Raw genomic sequence first — 19,974 nt, 5'->3', positions numbered from 1 at the left:
ATGATAAACAATGTTAATTAGGGTAAAGAACTGATCCACAAGAATTTTAAGCTTTTTATGCTATTTAGTTGCTTCTTACTTTGAGGCTTTACTACTATTTTTGTCCCACATTTGGGAATCAGGCGGCTGAGAGGCATTGCAACCAAGAGATCTAAAGAAATGGGAACAAAGGAAGAAGGGGGGGGGGAGATGAGAGAATAAGGCTGTGTATGAGCTTACCCAGTGATGGTTCAGGGAGTCCCTCCTCAGAGCTGTCCTCAGCACCCTCCTCACCCATTCCAGAGGTCACTGAATCTTCTGGGGCTGAAGCTGAGCCTGGAGTGCTTGGCCCAGTGACAGAACCAGAGTCCCCCTCCTCACTGCTGGACCCATATCGGTCTGGCTGAGTAGCCATCCCACTCTCACTGCAGCTCCTGCGTTCTTTCCTGTGCACCCGTGAATGGAGTACCATTTGGTGGTAGGTGCGGAAAATCTTGCCACATTCAAAGCACTCGGTGGACTTGTTTTGGGATGCTCTCCTGCTTTGCTTTGAGGAGGGTCTGTAGTCCAGGTCCCCCTGGGAAATGATACAGTTTTCACCTGATTGCACACCACTGTTTTTCTCCAAACGTCCACTAGCACAGCTTTTCTTCTTGGGGTTGCTAGATGAGCTAGGTGAATCCTGATCTCGCTTGCGCTTTTCCTGATTAACAAGAATGTATTCTCTTTTATCCTTGTCATAAGTTACATCAGCATCAGCTAGGACTTCATCCCACCCCACATACTTTATGTACTCAGAAGGCTCAGCTACTTTTCCTTTGGTGGCCAAATGCCAAGCCTGGTAGCTATTGACTGGATCCAGCTCAGCTACCCTTTTTCCAAGCTGCCCTCTTGTAACTCTATCTATTCCTACAGATGGCCTCAGATTCAGGCACTGTAAGAAAAACTGCTTTGTTACAGATGGATCTAGGCTCCCATCAATTAAACTCTCAGCTTTGTCCTCAATGCTGCTTCTTTGAGCTTTGTAGTGAACAGCATTGTGTGCTTTTAGGCTTTCCATATTTGTAAACAGATTCCCACACTTGGTGCAAACTTCGTACAGAGACAAGCCAGTCACAATAGTTTCCTCCTGAATCACATCATTAATAGTAGCTATAAGCTCCAAATCATTTTTTGGTTTGTTCTTGCTCCCTGTCTTTGGGCCATGAGCTTTCATATGGTTTTTGAGAAACCAGGGTTCTTTAAATCTTCTGCCACAAATATGGCATCCATGATCAAATGAACCCCTATGTTTTTTCATGTGAGCTTTAAGAAACCAGGTTTGACTAAAGGCCTGACCACAGACTTCACAAGGGAACTCGCCAGCACTCAGTTCACTCTTGCAGTTCTCAGTGTAAGCTTCCCCATTTGGAACCTGAGCTATAATATGGTCTTTCTCTATGTGGTTTAACAGTGTCTCTTCTCTTAATGTCATGTAGTTACAGAGCCTACATTTGAACGGCTTATGTACTTGGTGTATGTGCTGTTCAAGATCTTTCTTTCTCTCAAACTTGTTTTTGCAGAAGGTACACTGGTAAATAGGTAGTTTACCATCTTCTGCTGGTGTTGAATCTGCCACCTCCTTCTTACTGCTTCTCAACAAGATCTTTCCATTGTCTGTCTGGGTTGCACCATTCACAATCTTGTTGCAAGCAGATGTACTTTTGGTGGGGCTGGTGCACCCATCAAGGCCTTCTGAAACTCCCATCTCTCCGAGCTGGGCCTCTCCCATCTCTACCTCGTGCCCCTGACTTAAAGTGCCTGTTCTGTGACTCCGAATGTGTATCTTCAAGTTGCCCTTTTGGGAGGCTCTGTGGTCACAGTAAGGACATTTATAGGGCTTCTCTCCCGTGTGCTTCCTCATATGTTGGGACAGTGAGCTTTGAAAAGGAAAGCTTTTGCCACAGATGCAGCAGCTGTGGCACATGGCCTTGTCTCCATCAACATCACTCTTGTTCATCTTGCCAGGACTGGAGGATCTTCGTAACTCCATTTCTGCTTCTCTGTTGCAGTCCATCTGCACTACTGCCACAACATCAGTCAGACAAGGCAGAAGGACAAAACCTTGTCCAACAGCAGAGAGCCAGACAGCGTTTTCAATCATACGGTTTTGCTAAGTGAGTTTCCCCTCTTCATTTTCAGTTGAAAAGTCCTCCTTTTGATGCCTCAAAAAAGACTGAGTTGTCAATGGATACGTGTGTGTTTCATAAGCAGACAACACTGAGCACCTAAAATGAAAACAAAGCCCCCCAAAAATTAAAACATTGTTCAAGTATATTCTTAAAATATGTTTAGGACTATTTACACTTTCCCTTGGGCTGTTTGTGTAATTAACCCCAATTTCAAATCCATATTATACTTTAGATTTATTTTAATTCCATTAAAAAGAAGAGCAGTACCTTCCATTCATACTCTGTAACACTCATTACTTCAATTACACAATAAGCAGTTAAGGCATCAATAATAAAAAGAACTTTTGGGAAAAAAGAATTATGTCTACCCAAGGAGAAAAGTTTTAGGGAAGAAATCTTAAAGATTTTTTTTAGGAAGTTCTTTTTATTTTTTAAACCAAGCTAAAGTATCTATATACATCTATATAGCTATAGAGATGTAGATATATAGATCTCTATCTATCTAGGGAGATGCACGCGTGCACACTCACACACACGCTTTAAAATTAGACCATTACTTGAAATGGTTGTTTCATTTTAGGTCTATGTCTTTATAATCTCATGTAAGGTATTTTCCTGCCCAGTGATAAAGGTTCTTCCTGAAGACATTCTTTATAAAATACAGAATTCCTCTTAAAATTGAATTAGTTTTTGACTCAGGGAGTTCTGTTCTGTTTGATTTGGCTTGTATTCCATGGAAAAGGCAAGGAATCTATAGTGAACTTCACATACTCATTAAAGAAGATAACAATAATATGGAAACTAATGAAGTGTTCAGTATATCTTGAGATGGTTTCCCAATGGACAACCAAATGGGGCAGAAAAAAATGAAAATAAAAAGGTAATTCAAGATGCAGTCCCCAATTCAGCACAGCAAATAAGCACATGCTTAGATATCACTGATGGTAAGAGTGGTTATGCCAATGGGGCTCACATGGGAGTATGTGCTTAGTCATAAATGATACTTTGGTCAATGATGAACAAAACTGTATAAAGCAAGGCACAACAGCATGTTTAATAATAAGCACTTTTAAACACTAAATCAAGGGGAGGAAACACCAAGCATGGGTACCAGAGCATGGCACACGATGGCATTTTGCTTGGCACTCACACCTCAGAAAAGGGGCCGTGGCTGCATTGCCACAACAAAGATCGGCTCCCTGGTGGCTTCCTCACCATCTGCCCCAGCACTCCAACATCTTACAAATCGAGATTGGTGCATTTTTGGCACTCTGTCCAAAAATGTTGCCAACCCCTGCACTAGATCCATTATTTGGATCAGCACCCCAATATGAATTTTAAAATAAACTCCTGACACTGCACACAAATGACAGAAACATTCTTCTTTAAAATATTATATTTACTCAAGTTCAGGACGAAGCTAAATACAAGATCAACCCCCAAATAATTAGATTCTATATATGAAAAACATTCTTAGAATTTTCTAGGTATTGCCTTAAATTTGTCCCCCTCCCACTTCTACAGCAAGAGAATAATATTTGGGGTGGGGGGAACCCTTGCCCTTTTTGCCTCCAACTTCTTCCCCCTCCCCCTTACTGTCAGACCCTGCTCTCCCTGAGCAAATGGAATGAGAAGCAAACTTGAAAGCACTAACTTTGAAATAAACATGTGTGTATGGGAACCCATAGACTTAGCTCATCCAAAACTGATACATTTTACCTTTCTTGAAACTGCTGCAAGTTTTAACACAGGTACTCCATAAACACATTTCCAAGCAAAACTTTTGTACCTACTTATACACAGAGGTCTACCCAACTCAAAGAAGTTGCCAGCCAATTTCATGGGGAGATCACAGGGCTGGCCACCATTTTTTCAGGCTGATCGCAGGAGATTTCCCCCATGCCTCTGATTGGTTATGGGGGCCCAGTAGCCTTGTCCCTCGCTGCTCATTGACTACAAGGGCAGTCTGTCATGCAGTCACACCCCTCACAGGCAGCCCTCATCCAACAGAGAGGGGTGGGGCAGTAGCCATTTTGTGCTCCCCTTCATATCAGCAGCACCTCCCTCCCCAGTGGGCTGCATAGCCATGCTACAGCACCTTCAGGATTGGTGGTTCCCTCTGTGGAGCCAGCATTTTAAATTTTCAGTAAGTTTTGCAGGGCAGGGGTTTGCTTTTGGGTTTTTTTTTGCAGATTTCACAGGCATTATCCAATTTCACAAGCAATGCCAGATTTTGCTATTTCTGTACAATCACAATTTTGGTAGGTCCCAATTTATACATAGTACAAACTGTGCATGATATTAGTCAAGAGTCAAAAGGCTCATGATTTATCATATAGTTCACTGGGCTAGGCACCAGCAGTCAACAAGAATTCATAAGCAGATGAGGTGAAGGGCAACCTCATCCAACTCCACCTCTTCGAGAGCGTGGCCACTCTAATCATGTGAGAGAGAGATTCTGAGTAAATTTTTGGGGCCCCATTTGGTTATGTTTGCCAGACATTTAAGGCTGGTGAAGAAACAGGAAACATTGGAAATGGCAAAGAAAGGTGCAGCTCCCTGTGGCAATGAAGAAGAAATCCAAATGTATACAATATAGTGGCTCACCATGAATTCCAAAAAAAGACAGTGCTGAAGGAGACAGAGTGCAATGGGCACTACCATGTATCTTATTCAGATGGGTTGCACTATCCTATCTTCATGCTAGACTCTCATCAGCATGATTGCCCAATATGGGCCATGTGTTTTAGAGTCATAGCCAGTGTTTGCTGCATTTAATCAACTTCATAGCTGGTTTCCATTACTGAGCATATGCTGCTTTTGGCAGCAGTTTAATGACAGACATGGTATTTAATGAGGTTTCCTGATATATAAATATAAGATGAGGGGGTTTTTCTCCCTTACTCATGGAGGGGAAAACCTCATCTTGTATTCAAGATGATATTAATTAATATTGCATTTTCTCCATTTTACAGCTATTTAATAAGGTAGATAACAACAAGGCATTAGTTACACCAGGGGTAAGCAACCCCAACATGTCTACCAGTGTCTCACATGAAGGCAGTTTGCTTGGCATTTGCACCTTGGGGAAGGGCCAGGGCTGCACTGCTACAAAAAGGATCAGGCCCCTCACAGCTCCCCCGCCATCTGCCCCTGACACATCAACATCTTACAAGTCAAGGTTGCGGGTGTTTTTGGTATTCTGCTCAAAAATATTGGTGACCCCTGGTCTACACTATTACTTTAGTACTAAGAAATGGATTTTTCTTCTCTTAAGATATAAACAGATATAAAAAGCAACAGCAAAATCAAAACCACATATAAAGTCTTCTAATACTAAAGACTTCTGACCCAAAAATAAGAAAAAGAAATTTAAAGTTGCAAAGTCATTGTGTTTACCTCAGACTATATCCAACAGGGAAGTGAATAAAAGTAGTTTGACCAGAGATAACTTCATAAGCTCAACACAACACAGGATAAAACAGTTGTAGTACTGATCTCAGATACTCATATAGATTTGTATGTAATAACTGTTTTTAAACTAATCTAAGCCTTTAATTTTCTAAGAAACAATTCAGTTTTGATCTTCTACATAATTAATTATGGTAGCTTGCCGTTTAGCCTTTTAAGAGGTAAGCATTGAATTATCTACCATGTACTCAAGGAGCGCTGCAACTACAAATCTCTCCAAAAGGTACATCTCAAATTCAACAATGGAGGCTTTTTTTGTTGTTTGTTTTTCAAATAGAAAAATGTGCTTTATGAAGTTTACAATTTGGAACTAAGATATTAACATTGGAAAAATTGTATCTAGTAACAGCTCAGATGTCCATATAAGCACCAAAGCTATAAAAAGAGTATCTGAACACCTGATCCCCCAAATTAACAGCTTAGGACTGAGTTAAAGGAAGCCCCTAAAGGCATGTTCAACTAAATTATGGTAGCTGTCTAGAAAAATAGGAAGCTACAATAAAAGTACAGGTTTCCCTCAATTTATGCAGGTTCTTTATATGCGAATTCGCTCTTATGCTACGAGCATATTTAGATCCATAATTTGTTATATGCGAGGTAAATTCAGTCTTATATGATCAGCATAGATGCCCCCATGCCTAAGCAGGTAAGTCTGTGGGGGGAGGGGAAAGGACTGTGGCCCCACTCACTGCAGCCCCGGCTGCAGTGGCCCCAGGAGCAGCCAGCACCAGCTGCCTGCAGCCACTGGGCTACGCTGTGCTCCGCCTGTCCCTTGCTGGTCCCCAGTCACCGCTGCTTCTGAGATGTGCTGTGTCCTGGAGCAGGCAGCTGGTGTCGGCTGCTCCCAGGGCCACTCCAGCATGGGCTGGGGTGAGTGCTGTGCCCCGCGCCACCCAGGGCTCCACTTGCCCACACTCACCCAGCCCGTGCTGGAGCAGCCCTCAGAGCAGCCGACACCAGCTGCCTGCACCAGGGCATGATGCAGCCCAGAAGCAGAGGTGAGTGGGGACAAGTGGAGCCCAGATGTGAAGGAACAGGTGGAGTATGGCGCAACCCAGTGACTGCAGGCAGCTAGCACTGGCCACTCCCAGGGCTGCTGCAGCTGAGGCCAGGGTGAGTGCTGCTCTGTTCCCTCTGTTTTGCTGCCTTGTGCAGCCCCAGGAGCTGTACCCCTCCCCACACCCCATCCCTACTTCCAGTCTCACTCCCTGCCTCGCCACCATGGGAACCTACCCCTATTTGTTACAATGTAAAGTGGACTCGCTTTATGCAAATTCAATTTATGCACCATTCTCTAGGAACACATATACAGCATAAAAAAAATAAAAAAAAAGAGGGAAACCTGTACAACAAACAAGCCAAAAACAAGAAAGCAAACAAACACCAAACCTCACACTAGAGACTGATGAATGGAAAAATTCAAATAAAGGAAAACCTCACTTGGACCATAAACCAGCTTTATCTAAGCTTCAGTCTCATTGCTCTATTATTATTATTATTGTTATTATTATTTTGCCAGGCCTGGAAGTATCGTTAAAATTCAGTCTAATCAAATAGTGGGGAAATAGTTTTTCAAGAAATATTCAGCCCAAATTTTATTGAATTATATTAAATTCTATGAAAGTTTCATATAAGCAGGTTTTTCAAATATTTTGGTATGACAAGATGCATATAGGTGTAATTTTCAACAGCTTAGGTTTAACTTCCACTGAAGTCAATAGAAATTAGGACACTTTAGCTTATCCAGGTACTTCCAAAATCCCATCCAAATACCTCTGAAAAAAGCTTGGGGTGGACAACTCCATGTTTTTGTAGCATTTCTGCTGCCCGTCAGGAAGTTCAAGACACGTTTAAGGGCCAAACTTCATCATGCAAGAAAAACCCAAGCAAAAGGGCCACAAAAAGAACACTGAAGTTAGAAAAGAAAGAATCCTTCTTCAACTTGCTTGCAAGTAGCTCCACTCTCAAAAGGTCAGTTTCCCACTGCTTCATGTAAGCTTGCTATATTCTAAGTCTTTACAGCATTTTCAGTTGTACAATTAAAAAGAGAGAGATACCAAAAGAAAATTTCCTAAGAGGTATCTATCTCCTGTACAACACTTCCAATTTTTCCTGGACACATTTCTTTTGGAAAATGCAGATGAAAGAAAATCAAAATATTTCATAAAAGTGTACCAATTTCATTCAAATTTTCAACAGGAAACTATGCAAAACAATATCAACCTTATCATTTTGACTTATGTTCAATATTATAATATACGAGTTGAAATATTCAAATGTCATTAGAAATATTAGCTAATATGTGTTTTGGAAAAAAATTCTGAGATAAACTGAAACAAAAAGTCTGGGACGGGGAAACATTGGAAACTCAGTATTTCCCATAGAGTCTTGTCTCCACTACCTTCACTTTCAATCTCCTTTGTGTCTAGGGCTAAGTACAGACAGTCAAAAAGCCTGAGGCTGAATTGATTCAGTCATTGCAGGTTAGTCTAAGCTGCAGGGATTGAACCGATAAGCAAATGAACACACATTCACTTTTTGATTCAGGAAATGCAGGCACATGCCTGCAGTGGCTCAAGCCAGAAGCTGGGGGGCACTAAAGCACACCTGCCAGCCACTGCCAAAGGGGAAGGAAGAGAGAACGCCCTGCTGGAGCGACGGGGTGCAGCCAGGCCCCAGCCTGTGTTCTACTTGGGTGGGGGTATAGTGTCATTGAATTCATAAAAACTTCAGCAAGAATATTTTTTTTCTCTGAAAAACTATAAACTGAAAAGCTATAAATGCAGCCTAGCCTGTGTGTTCACTTCTTCCTGCTACCTCCAAGGTCTCTGAAATTTGCAGTCCACAGTCACAGCAGCAGGACTCTCATGGTTGCTCATCACTTCTTCCTGCTTCTAGATGTCTCTGGGATTTGCAGTCCACAGTCACAGCCAGCACAAAGTTTTAGCAGGGCAGGCCAGCTCTGTAACCCCCATCCTTGACCCCAGATCTCAGCTGGGGTTTTGGTTTTTTTTTTAAAGGGACCAGTGCTTAACATCACAAAGCCAGAGTAACCATTGCTCTATTCATTCACATGAGTTTTATGACTACCAAGTCATTCAACCTCAGCTATCAGACTTATAAGAGACAACCTATGCATGTCCAGCATTTTCAGGCCTTTAACCTATTTTAAGGCATTAACTTTATAAAGCTAGGCCTGTTTCAGAAAGCTACATGAAAGAGAAAATAAAAAGCCAAACAGAAAAAATAAAAATGGCATTGCTCACTTGAATACTTTTTGTTCTTAATTCTGCACCATTCAAGCCAGTATTTTCCACAGACCTGAATGGAGCAGAATTAAGACCATAATGAATAAGGTTCTTTTTTTATTATCCCTAGAACTGGTTACAAACTTTTTCCAAAGTTTCAGTGAAGCATTTGCCAGAATCAACTATAGCTTAATTGTTTAGACACAGAAACATCTTACTGTTTTAAAATAGATTTAAAAGCTCTGATCCCTGGGTCTAGCTGAGCTGTGCTCGGTGTATAATCTAAAATAAAGTTGCCGTTACTGACTCAACTTGGGGCTTCCTGAAGGCTGTTCTAAGACACCAGTCATACAAACACTTAAGGATATGCTTAACTAAGCAGCTGGGAGGTCCTGTTGACTTCAGTGCAACTACTTAAACATGTTTAAAGTTAAGTATCTGCAGGATGAGTGTCTTCAATAAGCCAACAGTAACTCTGTGTTGCAGACACACCCTCTTCTGGTCACCAGGCCAGTTTTGCATCTGGCAGGCTTAAGAGCAAAGACTATGTTGTGGGGATTTCTCAGCTCACCAATTAAACAACCTTTACAGCCCCACTGTGCCATTCAGAAAAGAATTAGGGAGGAAAAAATCTAAAGAATAAGATTAGAAATGTGAAAAGAAGTATTGAAAAACTGCAGTAGCTAGGATACTACAAATATATTATGAAACCTATTCCAAGCTCCTGGCTATAAAGTGCCAATAATATAAGCAAATGTTGTCCAAAGTTTATACAGGGGGATTATTTTTTACTTTTTCAACATCTAGAATCTGTGAATATCTAGTTATAAATAGCCATCTAAAATTTAAACTAGATTTTATGGAAGGAGGTGGTCACACAACAAGAAGGGAGAGCCCTCTGTAAGAAAGAAAAATTTATAAAATTTTATAAAATTTTTAAAAAAATAGAATAAGGGAAATTACAGTTTATCTTTATCTTTTCAAGCAAAAAGGAAGTTCTGAAGTAAGACATTTTCATTTCAACTATGCGATTTATAAGCCCGGTATAAAAAGAGAGTAAATACACTGCAGAAATGTTATTCTTCATATCTGTTAATTGATAACAATACATTAACATCACTCGAATTAATTTCTCCTCTCACTGCCTCGCCAAAATATTGGTGCACAGTTGGGTGGAGAAGAAATTTTCTTGAAAGTCTTCTCCAGTGAAAGGGTGATAAAACCAGCAAAAAAAATAAGTCCAAATGAAGTTGAGACAGCAACTTGTATATTAGAAAAACTCACCAATCAGGCCTGCTTCATTTTCAAGGATTTAAAAATCAGCTACACATGCCCGACACCTGCTGTGACACGTTCTAATTAAAATACATGGGAGCAGACTCGATTCATCAAGTCTGCTGCAGCGTGCCAATAAGCATGCTCCAGCAGCCTCAGTATCGCTGTATTCAGTGTTCCGTGCTTCAAAATGGTGATGGGGCTTTTTAACTAAAACTTGTTGAACAAGGTTTAGTTAAAGCATCTCCACTGCCATTTTAAGATGTGGGATGATGAATATACAAGATACTGTGGGTGCTTTAACTAGGGAGGCTCCCAAAAGCTGCTTTAATTAAAGCACACCCCCATGTAAAGATGCCACTTTTTCTGGATGGAGAAGAGACAGTTAAACTTCTAAAATGAGTAGATAAACTAGCTACAGGGAAAAGATACAAAAAGAAAGATTTCCCAGCCCTCTGCAAATACTTCCCATCTATACAAAAAATGGAATTCTTCGCAGAGTACATGCCTTAAACCCATTCATCCCTGCTGATTTTGTGGCAGAAAGTAGTCTTTTTCGAGTATCAACTACTACTTACATTACAGAGTAATTTTATACTGCTTTGACAAAAATTTAATCCTAAAGCCTCCATTGGGCTAAAATCCTATTGAAATGCTCTTTAGTCCCTTTATTGACAACTTAATTTGTCTGTAGTCCTTTTACAGTCTTCAGGAGATAGCTGTTCTTTCATCCAAGATGGAGTCAAAAAAACCCAAAACAAACAAACAAAAATGCATCTTCAAATAATAAATTCGTCCTTGAATGTACTCCTGCCATTCCATGGCCTACACAATAAACTTGCATTAGGCAAAGACAGCATGATTTTACATTGATTTTCTGAGAACCACCTTAGCTAATTTGGTCCAAAAAAAGGCCCCAAAACTTTAACTAGTCATAAAAGACAACGTTCTAATTTTCAAATTAGAACTCAAATCACTCAATTATTTAAGCAGTAATCTTAACAACAAACCTCTTGAGGTTTGTTTAAGCCTGCCAAAATTGGCATGGAAGACTGGAAAGGAGAGAGGAAAAAGAGGCTGTTGGAAAAATAAACAAGGCTTTTCTATCACTCCAAGTTCACTTCAACTTACGTTTTTTAAAATCTTCAACCAGAAGCATGCTTTATTTTTTTAAATAGCCCTTTTCTTTTTCCTTTGCAGATGAAAAGACTGTTGCCTTTTGAAAAGTTTGTAGTTACAAACTGAAATATTACTTTCAGCTTGTCTGACGTCAGTCTTTTACACATCTTTCTCCTTCACTGATCTAATAACATTCTACAACAGGCCTTAGACAGTCAAGACTGAGAAAGCACAGTCAAACCCCTACCACACCCTTACCATGAGAAAAGAATATAGACAGATATCTGAGTAAAAACACTTAAAACAGAAAACACTGGGAGGGAAAGTATCTACAAAAAGGTGATGCAAAACAGAAAGCCAGCAAATCAATGGAAATGTCCCTAACCCAGTTGTTGGTGCTTTGTAAAAGAGCATTTCTATGTAAAAGGTTATTCGTGTACAATGCTAAGGGTATGTTGAGAAACAGAGCTGTCACCCACTCAGTACATATTTTGTGTTTTAGTATACTGTGCATGTTTGTCTCCAAGAACACAAAGAAATGCACTTTATTAGTTGCACTGTAGTATTATAAGCAATGAATCAAAATACATCATTAACATCCTGGACAAGCTTTATCTTACTACCAAGACAAAGAGACTATTCTTTGAACAAAAAGGGGGGAGAAGGGGGGTGGGAAAACCCATAATGACAATGAAGAGTTCCTCTCCCAAAAAACTGTTCTGTACAAGATTAACAATTACAGGCTTATATTCTACAGACTTGGGTCCCGAATAGCTGCATGAAGTGATGCATTCACTATTGGGAGAGTAAGTACCATTGATGACAAGGCCTTGGGGCTTCTGCTGTTCTCAGACCAATCAATAATCCATTATGAACAAACTACATTTCCACTCTAATATGAAGAAATGAATAAAAGCGAACCAGTATCATTAGTACTTTCATGGGGAAAAAAAACCCAACAACACAAATCACAAAACACCATCATCACAAGACTCAAACGAGTGGTGATGTGTAATGCTGACAGAATTGCTTACAATAACCCCTTATTTTAAGGCAGTTACTAGAAACCACTATATTACACAATCTAAAATAAGAAGCTTATTTTAAAGGCATGATTCTTCCATGACTTGCTCAAGCAACAGCACAAAATTAAAGTGACATGAATCTTCAAGGTAAAGAGGACAAAATCAGATATATGTATAAGCCTATGCCTTTCTTTAAGCTACTTTCTAATGTAAAACAAGTAAGAACTTTCAGTTAGAGGTAGCTGCCCAGATGTGACTAGTCTACTGTAACCTGGCTTTACTGCCACAGCTATATTATCACTCTAACAAGAAATACTGAAATTGTTTACTTCCCGTTGCTGCTGTCACATCCTACAATACACAAAGTAAATGGTTAGTTTAAATATCCTTTTTGTGTATATTAATAATACAGAATATATGTTTCACCAAAAGCTGTGCTTGACATACATACCTAGAATATTTGGATGTTTCTATACACAAACTTAAAGCAAACACGGTAAAATTTCAGATAAAATTCTTTTGATACTTGTTAACTGTAACTGATTTTTGGTCATATGGCAAGTTAGACTCAAAAGGAAACACTGAGACCAATATTATTAATGCATAAGGCAGTCTATGTCTTTTTTTCTGAAATATAAAGACCAGTAGTTAAAGTTGACCTCACAGGAGGCGGAAAAAAAAGACAGATGAATACACAATGTGATTATTGATCAGACCCAGAAAAGCCAAGAACTGAACTAGTGCAGATGTGGTTTTTTTCCTAGGGTCATTAATGATATATATTATAAAGTCAAAAGCAGAGCAGTTATTTTGGTATGTTGTAAAAATCATTGCTATTTGAAAATAAACATCTTAAGTTTTTTTAATTCCCTAAAAAATACCCATTTTGCTTCATTTTGGGACTCGTTTCTTCTTTCCTAAAACCCATCTAAGAGAATAATTATACTATCTGAATATTTTTCTTCTGTATTAAAACTGAAAAGGAGGGGGGGCCTTCCCAAATTTGAAAATATTAGAACAAAAAGATCATAACTTTGTTTCAAACAAGAATGCCTAAATACCACCCAAATGTTGTACAGTACTTCCTTATTCAAATCAATTGCACTGATTCTGTCCAACCATGCATGTGTGTGGATGTATGCATATAGCATTTCTGCAGCACCCAATAGTGCTTTTATAGTTGATGATTTTCTCAGGACTTCCATTATAAACCCAATTTCAAAGGGCTTAACTTGGCCATTTTAAATTGTATCGGTCCAAAATCTGTCAGGCTGGGTACAGAAATAAAAGTTGATGAAGAGAGCTATTTCTCATGCCATATTTTGTTTGGCTGGAATTTTTTTTTAAGCACAAAAATACTATTTGCTCAGTTGTGGGGGTGGGGGTTGTCCTATCATTAAGGAAAATATTTACCTTCATTATTTTCACATATATAGAAAACATGGGCAGATCCTCCACTGGTATAAACTGCTACAGCTCTCCTGACACAGCAAACATTTATATACATACAGTTTCTTGACAGGCCGGCTCTGATGTGGCCAGTATAAATGTTGTGGCAAATGCATATGTATAGGCCAGATTCTCAGCTGGCATAAAGCAGTGAGTTAGCCTGTATTAGTCTGCAGCCAGGCGGAAGGCAAGGGTGGGCTGGCACCTTGGAGACTAATTCATTCAGAAAGCATGCACTTTTGTAGGCAGTAGCCTCCTTTGTCTAACTGACAAATACTGGAAACCAGCTATAACCTACAAGTATTAAGGTTTTCAGGGGGGAAATGTGCGCATCAGTTTCAGATAAATATTGTGGTTGCTTAGTTAAACTTAGTATAAATTACAATAAAGTTACCGCAAGTGGTAACAAGCTAGATCCCTCCCTGCTTCAGACTGCAACTACACTAATAAAGAACTGGCTCCAATAACTTGGGGGGGGGCACATTTTATATCTATGTATTTTATATATAAAATTACTATTATGACTTACCCAACAAAAGCACACTGAATTCCTGAATGCCAGGAGCCCACATATTACAGATTTACTAATAATAACTGTAATTGTGTTTACAGAAAGTTAATAGAAACTACAAGTTATTTTTAAGATAAGTTACTATGAGATAAGCTTTGCACAGAGAATTAAGAAAAAAAAACAAGGTATAAAATCAGTTACCCTCACACTAGAGACACTGTAGTGCTCAAATAAATATATGGTAGAATCATTACCACATCAAGTTGATGCCAGCTAGTAACTTGTTAACAGATTTAACATTAATAGTTAATCACAATAATGTTGTAAAAGGTTTGGTGCTATAAGCACGATTTTGTGTCACAGAGCAGCAACAGACATGTTGCTAATTTACTTTTTCCCCAAGCATTATTATAAAAAGAAATGTAAAAAGGCAAATTCCTGGATGACTATAATCTCTTTCAAAGCTCCATTTTGTGTTCAGTAAGCCATAAAAACATTCTGTTAAACATTACTTCTGAGGTAGCACTATTTAGCACAGAAAGTCAATATAAAATCTACTCTCAGAATATGCAACACCAAAAACACTACGTAAGTTTTCTCGAACAGGTTTTTAAGTGTAACCTTTTGCAATGTACAAACTAGAACGGATTACGTCTACTTTAGTTAGATTTCTTAAAACTTTTAAGTATCTGAGCTTTTAGTTAAGATCTTCAGTTGTTGTTTTAAATATAACTTTAACAATGTTATGAATACTTAATGACTCGTATGCTTCCCTGTCAAAACTGAGGCATTTATTTTATTCTTTACAAATAAAGAATCATGTAAATTGGTATCACTCTACTGACGCCAACATAGTTCAACCACTTCACACAAACAGAAATTGGCCCTCCATTTATTTATTCTAAGTATACATCAATTTTAGTTTCAGCTGAATTATTCTGGCATGAAACCAAAAAACAAAGGTGATGAAACAGTCCCAGAGAGTGTGAATTTGTACATGTCCTACCCATTCAAAACACTGTAACTTGACCTACTTATCACTAAAGTACATAGCACATTCACAGATTACTTGATTGACACGTACCTAAAGGGAAAGCGATATCAGTGCATGTTTACAAACAGCAATTCCTGGCATGGTCAGTGTATAATTGTTTAATTATTTCAATCTTTTATAAGATACCTATGATTGCTAATGATTTCTTCAGTAACTGTAAATTCCTGGGTTCAAGAGAAGTTTTCAAGACACAAGGATCCTTGTTTCCTTACGTAATAAAGCCATTTTAAAGGTTTTCAAAGGCTTCAATCACAGCCTATTACCACTTCCAATATTATGCATGTTTAAAATCAAATTAAGAAGCATACTGAATCTTGTTCTGTTCCATCATTGCAAGAAAAGCAAACAAATATAATCTGTTTAAGAAAAGTGATGTTACTGTATTGTGTGAGCTGCTTTACCCAAGAGAAGCAATTTTTCTTATGATAAAGAGGAGAAATGTATAAAATGAATTTGAAACACAGGATGGCAATTTACGAATTTCAAAGCTCCTGGCCGTACTAATCCCAAGAGAGGAGAAACTGAACCTGAAATCAAACCTTTCAGCTGTCAGACCAGTCTGGCTTAGTTTGTTGTAAAGTGCTGAACTGTTTATGCAGAACATGGCTATATCAAGTGAAGAGACAAACAGGAATACTATCCATTGTTTATAAAAATGTTCAAGTCACATTTTGCCAGTTTTGTTACTTTACTCCCATTACTGACTCACAAACTAGGCATATTTGTGCAGGTCAAGATATGGATGTCGACTGATAAACCCCTGATAACAATTTCCTGAACCTTCTTTCCACTCTGCCACAATATACAATTACAATCCCTCCCTCTCTCTCTCCGATTTGCCCAGTACAAACGTTCTGAACAGATGTGCAATATATTGCTAGGAGACAGACAAAGATTCTGAAAGATTGTACACAGCACAGGTGGTGCAGGAGATTGTTTATTCAGAGACCAGGAAATCTACAGGCCAGCTCCTCGCTTGCATCAGGACATCATTTGCCCACGAACCCAATAAAATCCAGGAAGAATTACCTAAATGCCACAGTGATCCTGAAATAGTAAAGGGTTCCCAATGCCAAATACCTTTCCTGTACTAGCATAAAGAAAAGGGAGTATTTAAGACACCTGTATACCAAGTTATTGATGATCTGTATTTTAGGTCTCCTCAGACTATTAAAAATTAGATTACTGTCAATTAGAGAAAAGAGAACACCTGTGCAGAAAACTGCATCCAGATAAGGACCAGACAAAGGAACTGAAGCATGCTTCCTGAACTGCACCGTATACATTGTGGCTGTATCAGGGAATCCGAAGCTGAATATTTATGATGAAACCTTCTGAAATGATCACTGAAAAAGGGCAGCAACTAAGACTAAGAAATAACATTCGCTGTCGAGGTTTTCACACAGCATACCTGCCTCTATGAGATATTTGTTTTATTTGCTGATAGATGTGTATGGTATAACTGCAAAAAGGCACATAAAATGGAAGTGTGTTTGCATCCCTTCATAGACTGCAGTAACATCACAGTTAGATTTTCAATTATCCGTTTATAGAAACGTGATCACTGTATTCACAAAGCTCTTAGCAACAGAAAAACAAATTTGATAACACAATGTTATTTTTATTTACTTTAAGAAAATATTTGCCCTTCAGGAACCACCTGCATAGGGCAGTGATTCCCAACCAAGGTGCCACAAAGCGTCTTGAGATCCTTTCAAGGGGGCCACACAAGTGTTAGCACTGCTAGGGTTTACAAACATGATTCACAAGATAAACCAAGAAATTTCAAACAGAAATCTACAGTTGTTGTCTTTTAAAAAAACAAAACAAAAAAAACCCACTCTATTATTTTTTCGTGGTCAAAAAACAATGACATTTTCCAACGGGCGCCTTGAGTGTAAGAAAGCTGAGACCCACTGGCATAGGGGCACCTTTCATTTGGTACAGATCTTTCATTTCTTCCTGCTCTCACACCAGCACACCTCATTTGTTTCCCTCAGACTTCAGGCTCCTATAGCCCTGGCCCTAAGAAACCCTCCTTTCAATCGCATGCCAATTCCATTGCCACTCTTCTCTGCCTCCAAGCTTCATGCCCAGGCCCAAAGTATCTGCTGCTTCAACTTCTTGTCCATTAAATCCTCTTGGATGGTCTGCTTTCAGCTTCTGTTCTCTCTGCCCTTCTGAAACTATTACTATTACTAATACCCTTCTCCTGACCCAGTCCAAAGGCCTCTTTACACTCCTCCCTTTTCCTGACACTGTTGATCTCTCCCTTTGCTCATGTTTCACCTTCTGCTTTTGTGATTCTGCTTTCTCATTACTCTTATCTCCTCTCACCGTTTCATCAGGCAGCTCCTCCTCCCCTCTCCCATTTCATAGCCCTCAGAACCTCATTCACTCATATGGCTCCTGCTTCCTGGTGCAAATCCAGAAATGCATCCCTATTCAGAAAAGCACTTACACAGAGACTTCTTCCTGAATCAGGGCCACAATCCACAAATCTAAATCTACACCGCTTCTCACAGCAGTTTTCATTACTTCTGCACACCTAGCATCTCTTCCATAATTGCTGAAAAGTGTCATATCCTCAAAGCCTCTTCATTACACAAACTCATTACCAAACATGACCCCGCTCTCCACCCTCTTTTTCACTTTGTCTAAAATCCATCCTGTCATACACCCTACCTCTCTCTAAGATACTTGTTGGGCCACTGAAAATTTCCTCCTTCAATTGCTGAAGACTCATCTGGGACATCCTGGGCATGTCTATGCATGCAATTAATACAGAGCAATAAACTCCGGCACATACTACACCAGAATTTATGGCTCCCAGATGACCCATTTGAACACACACCTGGGACCACAACATGTTGAGCCAGGTTGGAACAGCCCCAGCTGGCAGGGAGCCCGGGGTGGTGGTGGGGTTGTCAGCCTACCAGCCCAGGGCCGCTCCGACCCAGCTCAACATGCTGTGAAGAGGCTGGCTGGAGCACAGGGGTACTAGGGGTCACTGTGGGGCTAGCTGGCAGGCAGCTCCCACGTTGAAGCACTCTTGTGCCCCAGTCAGCCAGGGCAGTGTCTACACGTGCACTACTACAGAATAAAAAACTCCATAGCAGAGTAGTACTTGTATTTACGTGCAAATACAAGCGCTACCTTGCTGCAGAGTTTATTAGTTTCCTGTGGCCTAATTGGGACACACAGACACAGAGACGTTTAACTAGTCAACTTCACAGTAAACGTCTCATGTAGACACACCCTCTTTCCCTCATTCTGATCCCCTCTAGTCTATTTAAAATGCTGCAACTAATCTGACCATCCCACTCCTTAATGCTAATATGTTGCACGTAAGGTTTTAGCTTCCATCTCTCCCTCCTAGACCCAACATACATGCATTTCTCAAACTTCTGTTTGCACACAACCCTGCTCCCTTTTGTGTTGCCTATGGTTCACTCTAAGTTCCCCTTCCCAATGCATGATTTATATGGGTCTCCCATTTGTGTCATCACATTTTTCATGCTATATTTACAGCCACCTTTTTTCCTGTGGTTATTCAAATGCATATTAAAAACATATCTATTCCATGATGCTTTCAAATAATGATGCTCCAAAACCAGATTCGCCACACTGGGTTTGGTGTTTCTTCCAATGTGTAATATGTACAGTTTGTACTGCCAAAATCTGAGTGGGATGAACGTTTTTGAAGACAGGGGCTTTCAATTTGTTATACAATGCTAAATGTTATAAATGTACTGACTTCCAGTAATATCCAAGAATAAACTACCATTACAAACTTGAGTTTCATCTTCTCAAACAATCAATCGTCAAAAGTTCCTCATTTCATCAGAAGACACAGCTAATGTATGGAAAACATCCATTCATTTCCAATGGCCCTACAAATTAACCTAAACCCCTGTGCCTAGCCAAAATTCATCTCAGAGAATAGACAGTTGTCCATGGAACAGAACAAGCAATAATCTAATGTCAGTTAAACTCGCAGCTTCCTTGAAGAATCAGCTTTGTCACTTCAGATAAAGATAACATTGCTGCTCTCCCAGCTCCTCTGAGGAATCTCGGCTAAAGTGAAACAATCAATGTTCACTTTAAACCATGCTACTAAAGAGATTTCTTTGGAGGCTTAAGCTGCTCAAGCAGATAGAACTTTCCATTGCCTTTCTGTACGGTAGGTCTATAGGCAGTTTTACTACTTAGTTGACTTTGTTATACCACAGATCCTAGGGTATCCATTAAGAAGATCAGCAAAAACACAATAGATCAGAAGTTTTACACAACAACATGCCAGCAAGAGACACTGATGTTTTGATACGTTTTTAAATACACGAGGAACTGAGAAAGAATTGGTCATGCAGAACACGTGAAGAATGTCCAATAATTGATATGTTCCGTCTTTACAAAAATTGGACCACCATTCCTAGTCCTATCAACTGCTACTTTGATTTAAAAACTTATCAACACTCAACTTTTACTCAGATAAAGCCACATACAGAAACAAAGTGTGCAGTATATGGGTAAGTACAAATACTTGAAACTAGTATCTCTCTCACCAGGAAAGCATGGTATAACTGTGATTCTTTAATTCTGAAAGTACAATGTGAGCCACTCTACTAAATCCTTAAACCTGTTACACAACAAATAAGCATGGATTACTGCA

The 19,974-nt window shown here is 39.5% G+C and overlaps 1 protein-coding gene across 9 annotated transcripts in view; it reads right to left on the bottom strand.

The window, feature by feature from the left end:
- Positions 1-19,974, bottom strand: part of ZNF516 (zinc finger protein 516) — a 210,666-nt gene that overhangs the window by 139,532 nt on the left and 51,160 nt on the right. For all 9 annotated transcript variants that reach the window (XR_016441376.1, XR_016441374.1, XR_016441375.1 and 6 more), the window contains one exon: positions 220-2,246. Coding sequence is in view for 6 of the 9 variants with exons in the window: in XM_090039563.1 (XP_089895689.1) it covers positions 220-2,122 (1,903 nt within the window). In the remaining 3 variants the exon portion in view is untranslated. The remainder of the gene's footprint in view (positions 1-219; positions 2,247-19,974) is intronic.

Source organism: Crocodylus siamensis, chromosome 3 (assembly GCF_052110815.1).
Source record: "Crocodylus siamensis isolate JL-2025a chromosome 3, ASM5211081v1, whole genome shotgun sequence".
NCBI classification, from domain to species: domain Eukaryota; kingdom Metazoa; phylum Chordata; order Crocodylia; family Crocodylidae; genus Crocodylus; species Crocodylus siamensis.
The sequence above is the reverse complement of the archived record's forward strand: the minus strand, read 5'-3'. Positions and strand labels throughout refer to the sequence as shown.